Here is a 20,490-nt window from a genome sequence, read left to right as displayed (position 1 = left end):
AATTGAAACTGAATGAAATAGCAGACACTCTAAAGATATCAACTGAATGTGTACATCATATTATTCACGAATATTTAGGTATGAGAAAGCTCTGTGCAAAGTGGGTGCCGCGCGAGCTCACTTTTTCTCAAAAACAACGACGAGTTGATGACTCGGTGCAGTGTTTGAAGACGATCAAGCTAATAAACCCGAGTTTTTGCGTCGATATGTGACAATGGATAAAACATGGCTCCATCATTTCACTCCGAAGTCCAATCGACAGTCATCCGAGTGGACTGCACACGATGAACCCGCTCCAAAGCGTGGGAAAACGCAACAGTCGGCAGTCAAGGTTATGGCGTCTGTATTTTGGAATGCGCATGGATTAATTTTCACTGACTACCTTGTCAAATGAAGGACCATCAACAGCGACTATTACATAGCGTTATTGGGCCGCATTTGAATCAAAAGTGAGTGCTGCTTCACCAAAACAATGTACCGTGTCAAAAATCCATGAATTGAATTCCGAATTGCTTCCTTATCCACCGTATTCTCCAGATCTCGCCCCCAGCGACTATTTCCTATTCTCAAATCTCAAAAAAATGCTCGCTGGGAAGAAATTTTCGTCGAATGAAGAGGTGATCGCCGAAACTGAGGCCTATTTTGAATCAAAGGACAAATCGTACTACAAAAATGGTGTCAAAAAGTTGGAGGGTCGCTATAATCAGTGTATAACCCTTGAAGGGAATTATGTTTCATAAAAAGAACTAATCGTATTTTACTAAACTAAAGTTTTTTACTTTGAATTATAATTAAAGGATCTGTTAGGTTGTTTAAAAGTCCTTCAAAATTAGTACACCATCCGAGTGCAAATTATTTTCAATTCATATAATTGTTAAAAAAAAACTATAATAATATAATTTAACAACTTTAATGCACCTCAATATTTTTCAATCCGCCCGCCTAAGAAATAAATAGTTTACCCAAGTTTCTGGGAAACAAAATAGCCCGTAAGTTTCGCGTCGGGCCCCGGGACCTCTGAAACACCTGTCCAACAAAATATGATACCACCGACCGTATAAACTACACATTTTGTTCTTATTTATTGGGCAGATTTGAAAACTTGGGATACGTACGGTGTTATTTATCATAATTACCACACCATTCTAAACAAAGCACATGTGCCATACTCACCGTGTTCTCCAACAGAACCAAACCGAAATATATGGTTATAATGGCTTTTTCACTAAGTTCGCGGCGATAAGGAACTAAATTTGACGCAATCGGATAATTAATAAAATTAGTGTTTTTTTTTCTTCTTCGGTAGACCGGATGTTTAACGAATTTTTACATCACTAGTCCAAATTGATGCAGTAATAATTCTGCTGTATTATTTTGCAAGCTTAGAGGTATTTTACGATCAAAATGTCACAGTCGATATTTTTTGTACTATAGTTTTAGATATTTTTTCAAAGAAGTATCGATAGTAGTAACGACGTTCAGCGAAATTTTAGTTGAAAAATAAACACTCAGGAGTTATAGACACAGCTAGTTATACATTCTACATCACCGTTCTGCTTCATCTAAACCTGACATGTTTTATATTTTTAAGTATAAGAACAGAACCGCTTTATTTAATGTTCATTCGTCCATTTTTTTACAGGACTCCCAACTTTGTATAGCTTTGGCCTCTGCACTACACTACATCCGATTATGTGTCTTATGTTGGATGTTGCTAATGACCCACAACCTCTATTCTCAATACCGAACTGGGCTGTATCTTAACCCAGTGACTGATACACATATCAAACGTAATTTTATAAGGTAAGTTTTTAAAATTCCCTTAAAGCTACAATATCAACGTTTTATTAAAATTAATTGGATCTAACATTACATACATTAAGAATCGGACGAAATAATTTCATTTAGTAATAACATGTACATGTAAACTATATACATGTCCACTTTTTTGTATTCACGTCGCCTATTTTATAGTGGTTGTTACATGACCCAGCGCTGAATCTTTCAGGTTTCTTGCATATTTGATGTCCCATAGGTGATGTTGTTAGCTTATAAAGCCGAAATATTCCACGTCACCTTTTTCGTATCATGAATATTGACACAAGAAAGACAAGAAAGCAAATATCGGTCTTATTTACTCTGTGGAATTTAATCTCAAAATTGTGTTATTTTTAAGTGAAAAAAGATATTAGTTGACTCTAATTTCTTGTAAGTATGTTTTATTTATTTGGCAAAAGATATAATTATTACGGATTTTTCAAGAAATTTACTTCAAATACAAATAATAAAATTGGTTTAATAAATATGGCTTTAGTTGAATTATGTAGGAACTGATGCATATAAATATACAGTTTTCAATTATCACTACATAGTATAAAACAAAGTCGCCTTTTCTGTCCCTATATCCCTATGTGCGCTTAAATCTTTAAAACTACGCAACGGATTTTGATGCGGTTTTTTTCAATAGATAGAGTGATTCAAGAGGAAGGTTTATATGTATAATACATGCATAATATACTAAGGCAACATTGCTAATTTTAGAGGTTTCTAACGTGATGTCGTAAATTAACCTATTTTTTTAGGCTTATTTAGCAATTAGCAAAAACGCTGCCTAACCCTACGAGTTAGATCAAATTAATGTACTACAGTATTGTACACCATAAAAAGGTCTACAAAAAAGTCCGCGATGGTATATGTTTATCTTTTAGGGATAACCCACATTAACCATTTTTATTGTTTACTTTTTACGTGAGAAAATGGCTTATTTACGAAGCTATTTTAAGCAATACGGCATTAATCCTTATCGAATTAAGTACCTTAAATACAGTGTGCAATTAATATAGATCAATATGGTTCCTTACAGCATGTAAATTAAACAAATATTTTCGGAGATATTACAAATTTAAAATTTGCGTTTAAAAATGTGTAATGTAATAAAAATTGTATGAATTTAGATATTCCAAAGATAGCAGGAAATCTTCATAGTAAGTATAGGGGAAGAGGAATTGTTTTACTCCAAATTTAATACGTGCAGGCCAAGGGCAGTAATGAATGAACCAAAAATACTGGATCGATTTTAATCATGTTTTCATTGAGTGACATAGGCATATATATTTTATGCCCGTGCAAAGTCGGAGCGGGCCGCTATGTTTTTATATACAACGTTCATATTTTTTCTGTAGTGTATTTAATTTAGTATCAGCATAGCACCCGTGCGAAGCCAGGGCGGGTCGCTAGTTATTAAATAAACTAAATATACAGAATGAAACAACTTATATTGAAGATATAAATAGGTACAAATGACACAGAGGACTCTTATTAGTTATTGAAACAAACATTCTGCACTTCATTACAACATGTATTTTTATTATTAAAACATTAATTTTTGATGAAAAAATATCGCTGAAGGCAAGCAATGGCTTGAAGTGTGCCAAAGTGATCTTGTACCAACAAAATCAACTATTATGCAAGGATTACTATAAATGTTTAAAGCAAAATAATGAAAATACAGTAATTTATTATCAAAAATCGCTTTATTGTTTTTCGAAGTATTCTGAGTGATGATTAATGTTTTGCATGATTTTAATCAATATTCGTAATACTGTTTCCACTCTGATTACCTCTAAAATATTTCTGAGTGATTTGAGTGGTTTTTGAGTATATCGGTAGTTTCCGCAGACTCCGAAATATGTTGTCCACAATTTATTCTTTATATAGGGGAATAAAAAAATTAATTTAGGTCCAAATCATGACTGTAAGAAGGGTGTCCCATTAATTCTACGTTTTAGCCAGTTAAATAAGTGGTTGTTCCAGCTGATATGTGAGAGCTTAGGTTGTCATGATCTTTTGTTGTTGCTTCAATTTTTGAATTACTCAAAATATTTCTGGTAAACAAATGATCGTATGACATTCGGAATTGACCGATCTACGTTGCTCTAAAGGCGTGGTTGCCGCATGTCCAATTATTCCGAGGAAACAGGAGATTATTCGCGCACGAATAACTTTTGTCAGATATCGCCTTGGAAGACCCCTAGAGTGAATTGTTGTTCAAATATCTAAATCCAAGATTCGTCACCTGTGTAGGTAAGATATGCTGCTTTTGATGCATCACGATTGTATTTCTTGGTCATTTCTTTGTACCAATTCGGATACGATTTTTTGAACTTTTGTCAAATTATGTGACATCCAGCATGAACCCATATTTATCATAGCGGAATGTTCATGTGCGATATCATCATGCTTATTGACATGACGATTTTGCAATATCATTTCGATCGTGATATCAACGTTTTCTGCCACAATAAATGATTTTTTACGACTTTGCGTAATCCCAATGTGCCCAAATGACAGAACGTTATAAAGAAGATGATAAAACATAACATTTATTATTGTCAAGACTCAAAATATAAATATATAAAATTTACGTTCACTATAACATACAGTAATATAATATAACGGAAAAAATTAATTTTCTAAAATATATATTATTCTTACTAAGACGTAAAGCTTATTTAATAATATAAAATTACTTATCATTACTTGAATCTCCTTCTCTCCTTACGCTTTTCTCAAAATAAAAATAAATTAGAACAATATAAAACAACAAATCTGATATCACCTTACAATTTTGGCTTTAAATTAGATTTTCGTTCGAATTCAATCATAAATAAAATAATCTATAAGTGGAAATCTAATAATATAGCTTGAACGTTTTCAGGTGTTCCAGATCCAGTTATCTTAATTAAGTGTTGATGGTGTCGAAATTAAAGAACTAATTATCGCTAATGTCAAGTTTCAAACTATATTCTGCTGAAAGAACAGCGAGGTTTAAAATTAAGTTACCTTAAATTAGCTTTTTCAGTCCTATTTTAAACGTATGGATTATTCTGTATATAGACGTTATTTATTGATAAAAGAAATGACGACTTATTAAGTTCCATCTTCTGGGTCAGCTTTTCGTGAAGCTTTTTGAATCAGGTCATCTAATTTGAAAAAAAGTAAAAACCTGTTAAGTACCCTGCTTTTTCGTGATCTATGAATAAATAAAAAACCGGGGGATGGCATGTCGAATAAGGTTGATCTTATAGCCTTTGTCTTTGTTGAGGTTACTTTACACCCTCTCGATGTTTTCTCTAAAAATAACCTTGTCGAGTAACTAAAACCTAAACTTTATTGAGAAAAATATTGTGAGTAAAACTCAGAGAACCATACATCAGACACCATACATCAGACAACCATATTTCGTTCATTGTTGATATTCCCTTATCATTTTATTTTTATACACTGTACAATCACACAGCAGATCGGGAACTAGATCTGAGTTCAGTAGATTCGTTTAACCAAACAGTTGATTGTACTGATTATAAATGGTAAAACCATTGTATTATTTTTTATTACCACTTTTGTTTCATTTGCAGGTGTTTAAATTCTTGCTGTGGAGTATTTTAGTATGTTGTTTTTAATATGCTGTTTGAATAAATAATTCTAGTTAGATCGTTTTACTGATCTTGAACTCAAAAGCTATAAAGATGGATAATATTTTCAATTAGTCTTTTACCTTATAACAAGCTGTTAAGTTAAAATCCCATCGATCGTATGTTTCTTTCAACAACAGTAAGTCCTACTAATTAGAAACATATTCTCACTTGGATGTCTGGACTGAAAAAAAAAACAAACTAAAAAGCCATAAAACTGAAAAACAATATATTGACGATATTTTCAACATAACACATTATTATTGTCAAAAATTTGATAATATAACCGCTGCCAGTTTCCTAAGATTCTTCCATAAATTATTTAAGTTAAAAAAAAACAGTCAAAAGACGCAATTTATTTATTATTATATTATTATACCATACAACGTAATTGTGAAGGTTTTTATGGAATTCAATGTTCTGATAAAGTAACGTTTCAATTTTTTTACAATGCCTCAATTATCTACCGGATAGTGACCCTCATCAATTTGTACGTGATGTCACAAAAGGCCATCGTCATCATCCATCGATAGCCTCTGGAGGAGTATCCAATTCTCAGTCAAAACGTTGGTTTTATGTCGCAAGCCTTCTTGGATATTCGTCTGCAACTGTTCTGGCTTCGTACAACGTTAAGGTCGCATTCCCCACAGAAGACCTATTCAAACCATTCTAATCTACGTCACTCAATTTGTTCCTCAACTGTACACTTATTTTCGCACTTTAGACGATTGACATCATTTCCAATATTATACTGGAGACAAAAATGAATAATTTTCCTTGGGCATTGCACTTACAAAGCTACAACCTTCAAGGATTGGCAATATCTTGGAAATTATGTTGTAATTCCCTCGAAAGAAGACGTGAACAAAAAATTGAAACGACCTCAGAAAATAAATAAGGATCACACTAAAAATTTTAAAAATCAATCTTTTTTTTAATTTTTAAAGTAAAATATGTACCTAATAATCGGTGTAATAACTAAATAAAAATAAACAAAAACGTTATTTACCCTCTCTATTACACGTATTTTATATTCTACTATATATACACACAATTTAGCTTAATACCTCAGTCTTCATATCTGTCAAAAGCAAACTGAATGGCTTTTGCAATGAACGGCTTCTAATTTTCCATCATATCAGCTCAACAATAACTTTATACCCAAATATCTGATTGTTTTAGATAAAAAATATGGAAAAACTTTGTACGTTTGACATTCGAGCGTTTTCCTCGATTTCGCCTCTTTCCCCTAACAGATCCTGATTTGGCTTCAATGGGACTGCCTCGAAAATACAGAGTGCATTCATATAAAAAAAAGAATTTTGAAAATTGACCCACAATTGACCGAGAAATCGGTCGGTTAAAAACTAAACAATGATTTGATATACCTAATTTTTTGACTATAAATATAAATAATGCTAAGTGGCAGTTGAAGAACTGAGAGTTTAAAATGTGTGTTAAGACTGTTAGAAGTATTTCTCTATTTCTTAAAAGAACTCTGTATCAAAGCCAACAAGAAATCTGTCGAGCCGTTCTAAAGTGATACCAACATACTAACGAAGAACTACATGACTATTATTAAAAAAATCACAATGTTCTTCATGTTTCTTTATTATTAGATATAATAAAACTGGAAATTTACTGTGGATTAATTTAGACAATATAAATATAAATGAAAAATATCACCTGGGTTTTAAATCACAGATCGAAAAATAATTATTGTTACTTATGCACCGTAATATGTCTATATACATTATATTAATGAGTTAAATATCAATTATTTTAACAGCGGTGTTTCTGCGTTAATGGAGTTAGAATGTGTTGCTGCGACATCCACGTTTTCACTCTCCAATACGGTATAACCAGGTCTCGAAGATTTTTTTTCTATAATTAGTATTGCCCTATAAATAATGATGAATTAATAAACTTACACTTAAAAAAAAGCACTCATTTTACTTACAAGTAAATGAAAATTCCGATGGAACTTACACCGGCTGATACAAAGTTGAATAAACCTGGATCTGAGGTCAGGGTTTGGTTATACAGAGAAGTGTAAATAATTGAACTGATTGGGCCTAAAATGCTTGACGTGATACTGAGAACTGAAAATACCTTTGCTATCTCATCCTCCATGACCAGTTTGGACATCAAAGATCTCGTCATGGCGTTCTGACCAGAGCTTGGCAAGTTCAACGAAGCAGCTGAAATCCAACGTCTTGCTGTACTGTCTTTAACAGGTCAATTGAAATGTCCCCGACCTACTATAGTAAAACACATTTTTTTGGCAAGGATTATACACTGATTATAGCGACCCTCCGAATTTTCGATATCATTTTTGTAGTACGATTTGTCCTTTGCTTCAGAATAAGCCTCAGTTTCGGCGATCACCCCTTCATTTGACGAAAATGTCTTTCAAGCGAGCATTATTTTGAAATCTAAGAACAGGAAATAGTCACTGGGGGCCAGAATTGGAGAATACGGTGGGTCAGGAAGCAATTCGAATGCCAATTCATGGATTTTTGCCATCGTCTTCACAGACTTGTGACACGGTGCATTATATTAGTGAAGCAGCACTTTCTTTTTCTTCAAATGCTGCCGTTTTTTTGGCGATTTCGTCCTTCAAACTGTCCAATAACGCTATCTAATAATCGCTGTTGATGGTCCTTCCTTTTTCAAGGTAGTCAATGAAAATTATTCTGTGCGCATCCCAAAATATAGACGCCATAACCTTGCCAGGCGACTGTTGTGTTTTCCCACGCTTTGGAAGGGGTTCATCGTATGCAGTCCACTCGGATGACTGTCGATTGGACTTCGGAATGAAATGATGGAGCCATGTTTTATCCATTGTCACATATCGACGCAAAAACTCGGGTTTATTAGCTTGATCACCTTCAAACACTGTTCAAAGTGAGCTCGCACAGCAACCACTTTCCACAGAGCTTTCTCATACCCAAATATTCGTGAATGATATGATGTACACGTTCAGTGGATGTCTTTAGAGTGTCTGCTATTTTATACAATTTCAATTTACGATCATTCAAAATTATTTTGTGGATTTTTAAAATGTTTTCGTCGGTAACAACCTATTTTGAGTGTCCACAGCGTTCACAGCGTCTTCGGTGGTCATTTCACCACGTCTAAACTTAGCATACCAATCCTTGATGGTTGATTTTCCTGGGGCAGTGTCCGGAAACTCGGCATCATGCCGAGTTTTCGCTTTAACTGTATTTTTTCCCTTCAAAAAACAATATTTATCAACATGCGAAATTCGTTTTTATCCATTTCTTTTTCACAATAATAAAACTTGCTTCACTCAAAATGCTATATTTCACAAACTAATGATCCGACAGCTGTCATGGATTTAATTCTAGTAGCGCCATGTATGTGCTAGGGCGGGGACTTTTCAATTGACCTGTTACTTGCATATTGAAACACCTTACCTAAGTATATATGCCAATCTTTGTTCGCTAGACCTGTTAATATTAAGGATGCTACAGAGAAGATGGTCCCTGTAAATATTATCAAAGACTCTCGGATCTTCAGTAGGGTATGAAGAACATAAATAACCAAAAATGTTCCTGGAAAAGGAGTATTATTCAATTTTTTATGATTATCAGTGATGACGCTTACCAGCGATTCCTAAGATACTGGTGGCACTCGAGAACCATGTGAATTGTATTAACGTCCAGTGAAATTTAGCTCGTAGGAAATAGAACATCATAGCTCCACCACCCATTGCGAAATTTCCCACGCACAAGCAAAGCATCATCAGTAAAAGAATTTTTTTGTTGGAGAGTTCGCGCTCTTTGAACGGAGTGCGAAACATTTCCGAGATATTCGAAAGCTTCAGTAATCCATAGATTTTATTCTGTAAATATCAGAAAACATTAGATATTTAACATAAAACTGAACTGAAGTCTCCAGTTTATCTAATAAACATTTTAGAGGAATTTTAATATATTCACCGAAAAAAGATTGAAGGTTAGAACAAAGATGTATAAGTAATAAAATGTAGGACAGGGCAGTGATTCCTGATCCTTCCCAAATTCAGCAGCTCAATCATTTGATTAGGTAAGTAGGAAGATTGGAAGGGAATAGTGAAGGAATACATAACTACACTAATAAATCAAAGATAAGGAAATATAATACATAATTGAAACCGAATTCATTGAAATGAATATTGAAATATATAAAATCAAATATTAAAGCCTATTTTGGTGACCAGGAATGAAAATATATATATATATATATATATATATATATATATATATATATATATATATATATATATATATATATATATATATATATATATAGACCAGACTGCCACTACCTTTTGCTTTTATTCACTCAAAATCATTAATTCTGCATTTATAAGATTCAAATATTAATTCCAAATTATTTTAGGCTCAATTTTTTTAATTTTATCTACTAAACTGTAATATTCCCAAACTTCAGTTGATTAAAACGTTCCCTTATGTTTAACTGTTTGTAATAAAATAATTTGAAATAACTTCATCCTAAATATTATCAACCAATAACCACAAGAATATATACAGTTTAAAAATATTGAAGAAAAGGGATTTTTTCATAATATTGTTGTTCATATGAACATATACACCACTGGCTAACAATAAAGAGAATGGCATCTCTTTAATATTTGTACACTGCACAGCTCAAAAGCCAAAAAATTGTATCCACATATTAATTATGAGGAGAAATATGATAAGAAGTGTATAAATTATATTCAGATATAACTCAGTGGTAAAGTAACTATAAAAGTAACCGAGCAACAAGAGTTGTTGAAAACTTGTGAATTATTCTTAGAATTAGTTACATTAATCTTATTAGGTTTAGATTATAACTATGTAATCCTTACCTCATATTCTCTCTCACGCAATGATTCTGGAATAAAAAATATAGTGAATACCAGAGCAAGAACATGTAAAATTCCAGAAATAGTATAAACCATTACGTAACTAGTAGCAACGAGTATATAAGAACTTGCCGTATTGCCCAATAATACAGCGCATGTCATAACTATGTCAAAAACACCCATTCTGCAAATATTTATCTAATAAATACAGCCGATAAAGCAGACCACCTACCTAAAACCTCGTTCTTCTTTTGTGGTTGTGTCCGTCAAGTAGGCTGAGAGTACCGTCATAAAAGTAGCACTACCGCCAGTCAAGAGAACCGGCAATGACAAGACCAAAATGAACCATGGCGTCAGTGTGTCAATTGCTGCAAATACAATATGCAAACCCATTGACATAGTCCCTCCTAAAAAATAATTTAAGCCTTAATATATCATAAAAACAAAAGAATAGAGTTACTCACCCAATAATCCGACAACTAGAATGGGTTTCCTACCAAATCTATCACTCCAAGGTGCTATAAAAAGGCACAATACCGAACTCAGTACTGAATCAACAATGTTTTTGACTAAACTAATTTGATCCGAAATTGGTTCCACATCTTTTTCTAATTTTTCGGTGATATTGTTGCTCACGATGCCTAATAATGCACATTCTGTTTTATTTTCATGTAACAGAGCATAACAAGTCCTGTCCAGTAGCAGATTGTTATTCACACTCACTGTGGAAATAGAAATGTAGATATATAAATAAGAACAAATAGTTTAGTATGTTATAAAGTATTGAGTAAGTAGCGGTAATTTTTTTTTCAATACTTATTTCTTCATACAGCATCATGTTAAATAAAAAAAAAACCAGAGCAGATCAGATTAAAAATCAAAGAATTATACTTGTCAATTGGAAGATACTCCGAACTTGACCTAAAATCAAAGTAATTGAAATAAGATATCAAACCAACTAGTAGTCCCAAAGACAAACTAGAGAGGGTTCTTCAGTTAATTGCCAATGCTGATCGCTACGTAACCAACGAAGAACTGCGCGATGATCTCGAAATCAAAGGGATCCAAGAAGTAACGCAAGATTTCTTCTTTACACATGATTCAGCAAGATAATCAGAATCAGAAGAAAAAGCAACACAGATAGCGGACAACACGCAGAATATCGGAAGACTGAAGCGAACTCGCGTTTTTGATAACCTATTTTAGAATCGGAACAATCGATATATTTTTATAATAAGCCTAGAATATAAACTTGATTGTGTGTGTGTGTGTGTTAATTTCGATACTTTCCGACTATTTTCACCATTAAATCATTTTATCTGAATTTTTGTAGAATCACACACCACGAATATACATTAGAATTTGCAATTCATAAGCAAAATATATGATTTCCATGCTTCCTTCTTCAATTTTATTGTTTAAATACTGTACTCTGTCGTCATACGATAACATACAGCATTATGATCGGAATTTATTTTTTAAAAAAGAAAAAGGGCTTTATTCTGACAATCTTTATTTCCTAGGAGTAACAGATTGTTAAAACTAGTAAATACATCAGAATATTACAGAATGGCTTTTCAAAATTAGTCATAATCTGCTACCTCCTATATTTTTATGTAGATTGTACACATATATGACGCTACTAGAATTAAATCCATACGTTTTTTAGTTAGCCCTAACACTCAAAAGATGCGTGTATAAATTTAACAGCTGTTGGATCATTAGTTTGTGAACTATAGCATTTTGAGTGAAGCAACTTTTCTTATTGTGTGACTTTCGCGTGTTTATAAAATAATGTTTTTTGGTGAAAAAAAAAACAATTGAAGCAAAAACTTGGTTTGATGTCCAATTTCCGGACACTACCCTGCCGGGAAAATCAACCATCAAGGATTGGTATGTTAAGTTTAAACGTGGTGAAATCAGCACCGAAGACCGTGAATGCAGTGGACGCTCAAAAGAGGTTGTTACCGATGGAAACATTAAAAAATCCACAAAATGATTTTGAATAACCGTAAATTAAAATTGAATGAAATAGCGACACCCTAAAGATATCGACTGAACGTGTACATCATATCATTCACGAATACTTGGGTATGAGAAAGCTCTGTGCAAAGTGGGTGCCGCGCGACCTCACTTTTGACCAAAAACAACGACGAGTTGATGATTCAGAGCAATGTTTGAAGATGATCAAGCGTAATAAACCCGAATTTTTGCATCGATATGTGACAAAGGATGAGACATGGCTCCATCATTTCACTCCGAAGTCCAATCGACAGTCATCCGAGTAGGCTACACACGATGAACCCACTTCAAAGCGTGGGAAACCGCAACAGTCGACTGGCAAGGTTATGGCGTCTGTATTTTGGGATGCGCATGGAATAATTTTCATTGACTACCATAAAAAAGGAAGGACCATCAACTGCGACTATTAGATAGCGTTTTTGAACCGCTTGATCGACGAAATCGTCGAAAAATGGCCGCATTTGTATAAAAAGAAAGTGTTACTTCACCAAGACAATGCACTGTGTCACAAATCAGTAAAAACGATAGCAAAAATCCATGAATTGGGAACTCCAGTTCTGGCCCCCAGCGACTATTTCCTGTTCTCGGATCTCAAAAGAATGCTCACTGGATGGAAATATTCGTCGAATGAAGAGGTAATCGCCGAAACAGAGGCCTATTTTTAAGCAAAGGACAAATCGTACTACAAAAATGGTATCGAAAAGTTGGAGGGTCACTCCAATCAGTGTATCACCCTTGAAGGGAATTATGTTAAGTAAAAAAACTAGTTTTGCCAAAAATGTGTTTTACTATTGTAGGCCCGGCGACTTTTCAATTTACCTGTTAAGTGTAAACCTTTAAAAATACACTTTATTTAAGCCTTGTGTCCAAATACGTATAATGAAAAGTAATCTATAGTATGTTTGCCGATAAATTAGTTAACAGTCATAACGAACTATATTTCGATATACACGATGCTATATTTCATACATAATATCATATTTAGTCATAAATAAAAAATAATCTTCATTAGTACCTCACATATAGCTTGTTTTACACTTACTGACACCCCTATACTAAAATATTTAGACAAAATACATATAGTCAGATTATGCTTGAGATATTTTCAGCATAAACGTCTATTACAGGGGACAAACAAAATTTAAGAACAGAACTCATCAACTCTGTAAAAATATTTTAATATATCATATCAAATATATACATTACCAACACCAGTTAAAAATAATTCTTCTAAACAATAAATATTTAATGAGCACTTAAAATTTAATCTGTCCTATCACGCATTCTATCTAAAAAGGCAGGGGCAGATAAAAGAAGACGTAATAATTGAGACGTCGAGTTGATTGATGGTACTTTCATCCCTCGGGTGCACCAGGAAACGCAGCTACGTCCAACCGCTTATCTTTCGCAAAGAAAATTCGACTTCTGTCATGATTAATGTTCAAACTTAATAGGACTACCACAACTGCCACTTCCTCTCGCATCCAAACTTTCGTCATGTTCTATTCTTTATCTCCTTATCTATATTACATTAATATAAACCTCGTATAATAAAGTTTTCATTCAGTACATGTATATCATTAACTGTATCTAAAGTTGAAAATGAAAAAGAAAAACCTGTGAAAGTAAATGTCAAAATCAATATAGACAAAACTTGGTCGAGATAAAGTGCAAAAATGATGGGAATACATGCAAGCACCAAATAACATTTTTTCAGTATGATATTTATGAATATATTTAAAACATCCATCAAAGTTAATTTACATACACAACACATTCATATTAACTCACATTAGGTTTTGTTAAAAAATTCATTATAAATATGTTAATTCATCAATGACACCACATCATATTTAACAATTAGTTATCTATGTTTAACAACAAATAATTTGATTTAAATAACCAGAACATACTACATATTGCGGTATTCTTTAAATTAGAGAAAAAATATTTGAATTCGTACTTACTGGTAAGCATAAATCCGATTGTTGATAGAAACAAAGGAATTTCTATCGTCGGTTTAAAAGACATGGTGAACTTTAGTTTTTACGTTCCTATAAACACAAATGATGCGAGTTAGATCATTGTTCTAGGTAGAGTATAAAACAAAGACTATTATAACATATTAATACTGATCCAAGGCTTGTAAAAAAACATTATTTTAGATAATGTGGTTCAAATACTATGATACAATATTGGTAATTCAATACTAGCCTTAACAATCCCAAAAACGTTTATGATAAGCTTTTTATAAAGTGTTATGCGTGGATAAAAATAGAAAAACTATCAGCTGTAACAAGATTTCTCTTTTTAAACGGTACTAAATTGATTCTAAGAACCATTTGGTAACTAAATGCAGTAAATGAACAGACATCTACCATATATATTATATATATCAATGTTTCTATTAAAGAAATAGCTGTTAAATTAACGAAGATATAATTTAAAAAATTATATCGACAAAATATCACCAAAATAACCGTTGCTATGCTAGTAGGCGTAATGTGTTGGTACATTTGGTTCAAAAACATCGATTATATAAATATTTATTATGCAATTTTTCAAGTCAATAGCATGTACCCTTGATAATAGACTTAATTATTATTAACTAACTTACGAAGTATCGTTAAAAAGTCCCCAAAGGATTATAAAACACAAATTCTTCTTCGTCTTCGTATTCAATGAACATTTTAGAGTATATTTTTGTACAGCAATTTCTTTCAATAATATATTGATGAATATTTGATGGCTTCCACTGGTATTTTGGTATTCATTTTTCAGTTCATTCAATCTTTAACAATGATTATTCAGTTATGTGTTATATACGTATTTTATATACCAATATATATATATATATATATATATATATATAATACATTTCTTGACGTACACAAGTAATTTTATTAGAAAAATTGTCTTCTATACTATATTAAGTATTTTAGCACGTCACAAGTGAAATATATTAATTTGTCAGAAAAAAAAGTTAGGAATTAAATAATATGCCGAAAATGCTAATCATGTTTGTTTACAGTAAAGCTTTTAAATTTACAAAAGACTCATTTGCAAAAAAAAAAGAAATATAAGTGTTTCGTTTATTTTTAAGTATTTTTTGGTATATTTTAAAGTCTCCTTTTACAAACTATGGATTTATCTGGACTAGGCCTAAAGTTTAACGTGGGCTCCGAACCACGGTCCTCAGCATTAAGCCTACCGACTGGCGAGTGACCAACTTTAGAAATCATCCCAGAAGACAGTAAGACTCGGTCTTACTCTACCTGGTTACTGGCGTGACTGGGATCATTTTCCTTGTCGGATTTCACACTCTTGCCTAGAATATTCACAAATTTTAAACAATCACTAACATAAATTTACGACCATCCCCCAGTAGGATTCAAACCCGCGGCTATCGCAACAGGAGGACCGTCCCATAGCCTTTACCACTTCGCCACCAAGCCGCTAAACCAAGAAGCTAAACATTATATTGAATATTTTCTGTGAAAATATAATAATATTTACCGAAAGGTGTGGAATAGCATATCCGCAATATTTTATTTATTTGTATTATATTCGAATAGTTAAAATATATAAACACTATCGCTATCATTTTTTAAAACTTTAAAACTAAAATAACACACACTCTCAAAAAAAACACACGTCTAATTTTAATTTGTTTCCTATAGTAACATATCTTAAATAAAATCAACCAAATTTGCCGAATTTCCATAATTTAACAGTACTTCATTATCATTTTACCTACAAATCGTTTACTTAATTTTAAATGATATGTCACTCTAATCATTCGCCTTAAATTACATTACATTCTTATTGTTAAGTTAAATAATAAATTACTAATTTACTAAATTACCTTCTCAGATGTGCACTGACAATTTTATTAGAAAAATAGTTTCCTAAGATTTATTGAAAATTGTAAACATGTCACAATAATATTATCTATATATAACATGGTATTATGTGATCAATAATTTTTTAAAAATATTTAAAAATTCATAAAAAATAAGTGTTTCATTAATTTTTAAGTAAACATACATATTAAATATTTTATATCAAAGTATATGTAATAATATTTATCGAGTGATTTAAATTTCCTTAATATTATATTTATTTCAATATCTACAATATATAACCAAAATCACAATCAATTTTTAAAACTTTCAACGTAAAATAACACACACAAAGAAAAATACAGAACTAATAATATATTTTTCTTTACAGCAACAAGTCTTAAAAAAAACATATCAAATTTAAGGTATTTCTATATTTTAGCATTATTTTAATATCATGTCACCTACAAACAATTTGTTGTAGACTGATAATTCTAGTAGAAAATAGTTTTCTGAGCTTCATTAAGTATTTTAATGAGCGCTATTATTGTATAAAAATTACTATTTCGTTTATTTTAAAGTAAAGATACATATTGAATATTTTATATTGCAAATATATATAATAATATTTACCAAACGTTTTAAATTTCTTCAATATTATATATATTTCGAAATCTAAAACATATATCCAAGATCACAATCAACTCTTAAAGCTTTTCAAAAACTAAAGTAACACACACACACAAAGAGAAATACTATATGTTTTCTTTTGAGTAACAAGTCTAAAAAACAACGAACCAAATGTAACGAATTTCTATAATTAAACATTACTTTATTATCATGTCACCTGCTAACAGTTTGTTTAATTAAAATGATATGAATCGGGCATAATCATTCTAATTATTTGCAGAATTTTTAAAATAACATTATCGGATAGAAATTACAAGATCATCCCACTGAATACAAACAAAACCATACAAGAAATTTTAGGAGGTTATGTCCGCGTCGTACGTCCACTTCTCGTGACGTTACTGAAAGTCTACGAACTGAACGAAAACAAAAAACACATGTCTATATAAACAAGAAAACCAATACTTACATCTAGTTCCGTTGCCAGTCAGTACACAGCTCCGCGGTCCAAATATATTGAATATACTTGGTTATTTCGCACTTCGCCACTTAATATTATTATCTATTGTGCGTTAGAGTTGATAGGATATTATAAAATTCCTAGTTCGTACATAACGTGACGTTTTTTTCGCTAAATCCAAACAGCTATTAGTAATAGAATTTGTGTTCTCTCTCTCCGCGGTTTATTACGTTTTAGATCGCTTGTTCGTTCGGCCGAGCGGTGTTTGAATTGTCCAAGGTCATCGTCGAAACTCATTATCTACTTTGGTTTAATTATTTCGTTTTCGCAATCAGGTTTTTTAAAATATCGGTTTTTTTTGTCAGGATTGAAATTAATATATATCCATATATCTCGGGAAGATGGAAAGGAAATAACATATTTATTAATATCAAAATTTCAATAAAACATACAGATATGTATAGATAGCATCACATTTGAATTATTAATACAACTACTGTAGTGGTTTCGTATTTTCAGTGATCAGAGATTAAAGCATTGGCGTAGCTTAGGATGGAATTTATAGACTACAGGAAAGTGAACAAGATGTAGTACATAGTCTACTCAAAGTTTTTTCGTACATACGTTATCAAGATTTTTAATATATTCCCTGCCGCAATTTGTAAATTCGTTTTAAAATCAAACAATATTTTTCTTGTTATGTTATTCCAGTTAAAAAGAGACGATGAATAGGCTATATGATTGGTTGGCATGCGCCTTAGCATAACCTATATCTGATTATATTTATAATTTACTGTGGTTACGTTTTCATTTAATTTCATTTCATTAAATTCAGACAAAATTAACGAAACACTAGTTTTTTTATTAGTAATTACAAATTATAGCAAAAGGGAGATAACAAATTGAGTTTATTAATATATACCGTGTGTACCAGAAAATCATTACTGGTTTTTCTAACTGATGTCACTAAGCTTAAGTATGCAATGTTATAATTTAACACTTACCATATATCATTTTATTCTACTGACCTCAAGTTTCAAAGCTATACATGCTAAAATATAATTTTGCGAAAATACCATAATCATAAATGTATACCTCTTTGAAAGATTCCTGTCTGAAAACGTGTATTTGCAGCACGCATTACTTTTCTTATTTAATGAAAAGAAAAACAACACTCAAAGTCGTCGTTTGCTAGTAGAAGCAAGACAAACAACGTTCTGGTAGACCAAAAAATATGAAGATGTGAAACTGCTTAATTATTAGATGAAAACCCAACCCGAATTCACAAAAGTCTGTTGTTGGAATTTTCTGGAAAAAATCGTATTTGTAATTCTACTTCAAAGGTATGATCGTAAGTGGTCGAATAGTGATGGGTGATGAAAAGTGGATTTATTTTGGAAACCGTTGGCGCAAAAAAGACAAGGTTATCACCTGGCGAAGCCGGCCGAACGACTTTAAGGCCAAATCGTTTTGGTTGCAAGACAATGCTCTGTGTTGGGTGGGACCAGAGTGCCGTGATGTATCATTAATTCATCAAAGAGAAACAATATCACCAAACTTAAATAAAAACTAAACATTTCTACTAAAACGAAATAGGTCAATTGAAAAGTGTCCGGCCTACCATAGAAAAACACGTCTTTTTAAAACACGTTTGAAATTAGTTCTATTTATTCAACATAATTCCCTTCAAGGGTGATACACAGATTATAGCGACCCACCAACTTTTCGATGCCATTTTTGTAGTAGGATTTGTCCTTTGCTTTAAAATAGGCCTCAGTTTCGGCGATCACCTCTTCATTCGACGAAAATTTCTTCTCAGCGAGCATTCCTTTGAGATCTGAGAACAGAAAAGAGTCGCTGGGGCTGAGATCTGGAGAATACGGCGGATAAGGAAGCAATTCGAAGCCCAATTCATGGATTTTTGTCATCGTTTTCACTGACTTGTGACACGGTGCATTGTCTTGGTGAAGCAGCACTTTCTTTCTCTTCAAATACGGCCGCTTTTTGGCGATTTTGTCCTTAAAACGGTCCAATAGTGCTATGTAATAGTCGCTGTTGATGGTCCTTCCCTTTTCAAGGTAGTCTATGAAAATTATTCCATGCGCATCTCAAAATACAGACGCCTTAACCTTGCCAGCCGACTGTTGCGTTTTCCCACGCTTTGAAGCGAATTCATCGTGTACAGTCCACTCGGAGGACTGTCGATTGGACTTCGGAGAGAAATGATGGAGCCATGTTTCATACATTGTCACATATCGACGTAAAAACTCGGGTTTATTACGTTTGATCATCTTCAAACACTGCTCCGAATCATCAACTCGACGTTGTTTTTAGTCAAAAGTGAGCTCGCGCGGGACCCACTTTGCACAGAGCTTTCTCATACCCAAATATTCCTGAACGATATGATGTACACGTTCAGTTGATATCTTTAGGGTGTCTGCTATTTCATTCAATTTCAATTTACGGTCATTCAAAATTATTTTGTGGATTTTTTAAATGTTTTTCATTAAATTTCACCACGTCTAAACTTAGCCTACCAATCCTTGATGGTTGATTTTCCTGAGGCAGTGTCCGGAAACTCGGCATCAAGCCAAGTTTTTGCTTCAACTGTATTTTTTACCGTCAAAAAGCAATATTTTATCAATACGCGAAATTTCTTTTTATCCATTTATTTCCCATTAACAAAAGTGGCTTCACTCAAAATGCTATAATTTACAAACTAATGATCCGAAAGCTGTCAAATTTATACACACATCATTCGAGGGTTAACTAAAAATTTCTACTAAATTAATTCTAGTAGCGCCCTCTATGTGTCAGGTCGGGGACTTTTCAATTGACCTGTTACGTGAGAAGGGGTATAAAATATTATAGATTTACTGTAGATAGAAGTCAATGTTTTTATTGTGTAAAATTGTATAACTAAAGAATCCAATAATAAAGTTTATATCATCGGATATTAACACTTATTTTGTTTTTAGTTTCAACCGACCTAAACAGCTGATTATTCTAAATATACTAATTATCTAAAATTATTCTAAATAAACACCACAAATTATGTTCCGTAACATAGTTGCTGTGTATTACAATAAAGTATCATAAAAATACATAATTTACTGATATTGGGGCAACCAAGGTCGATAGCTATATAGTTTATCTCTTTTCTATTTTGTATAAAGTCATATACAA

At 32.3% G+C, this 20,490-nt stretch overlaps 2 protein-coding genes across 9 annotated transcripts in view; one reads left to right on the top strand and one right to left on the bottom strand.

Moving 5' to 3' along the window:
• LOC143202192 (adhesion G protein-coupled receptor E2) overlaps nt 1-20,490 on the top strand; it is a 325,024-nt gene that overhangs the window by 211,184 nt on the left and 93,350 nt on the right. For all 3 annotated transcript variants that reach the window (XM_076413499.1, XM_076413500.1, XM_076413498.1), the window contains exon 4: nt 1,643-1,803. In XM_076413499.1, the coding sequence (XP_076269614.1) occupies nt 1,643-1,803 (161 nt within the window). The remainder of the gene's footprint in view (nt 1-1,642; nt 1,804-20,490) is intronic.
• On the bottom strand, nt 7,070-17,532 carry LOC143202191 (putative peptidoglycan muropeptide transporter SLC46). Of its 6 annotated transcripts, none has more exons than XM_076413491.1 (9): nt 17,314-17,532; nt 14,340-14,426; nt 10,815-11,072; nt 10,583-10,757; nt 10,354-10,534; nt 9,105-9,342; nt 8,915-9,052; nt 7,435-7,675; nt 7,070-7,375 (listed from the first exon to the last, which is right to left on the bottom strand). In XM_076413491.1, the coding sequence occupies exons 2-9, from the start codon at nt 14,401-14,403 to the stop codon at nt 7,252-7,254; spliced, it is 1,419 nt and encodes a 472-aa protein (XP_076269606.1). In that variant the 5' UTR covers nt 14,404-14,426; nt 17,314-17,532; the 3' UTR covers nt 7,070-7,251. The 6 variants fall into 6 exon arrangements, with proteins under 6 accessions (XP_076269606.1, XP_076269607.1, XP_076269608.1 ...); XM_076413492.1 differs by lacking the exon at nt 17,314-17,532 and adding an exon at nt 17,062-17,247; XM_076413493.1 differs by lacking the exon at nt 17,314-17,532 and adding an exon at nt 17,046-17,163.

This window comes from Rhynchophorus ferrugineus, unplaced genomic scaffold (assembly GCF_030347505.1).
Source record: "Rhynchophorus ferrugineus isolate W39M unplaced genomic scaffold, kcgeb_rfMv2 rfM9, whole genome shotgun sequence".
NCBI lineage: Eukaryota > Metazoa > Arthropoda > Insecta > Coleoptera > Curculionidae > Rhynchophorus > Rhynchophorus ferrugineus.
Note: the sequence above shows the minus strand (reverse complement) of the source record. Positions and strands in the feature narration are given on the sequence as shown.

Coding starts and splice junctions, on each gene's coding strand:
- LOC143202191 (XM_076413491.1), bottom strand. CDS start 14,403: ATGTCTTTTAAACCGACGATAGAAATTCCTTTGTTTCTATCAACAATC. Junction 9,053..9,104: donor CAGTATCTTAGGAATCGCTG/GTAAGCGTCATC, acceptor CTCCTTTTCCAG/GAACATTTTTGGTTATTTAT. Junction 7,376..7,434: donor ATCGGAATTTTCATTTACTT/GTAAGTAAAATG, acceptor CATTATTTATAG/GGCAATACTAATTATAGAAA.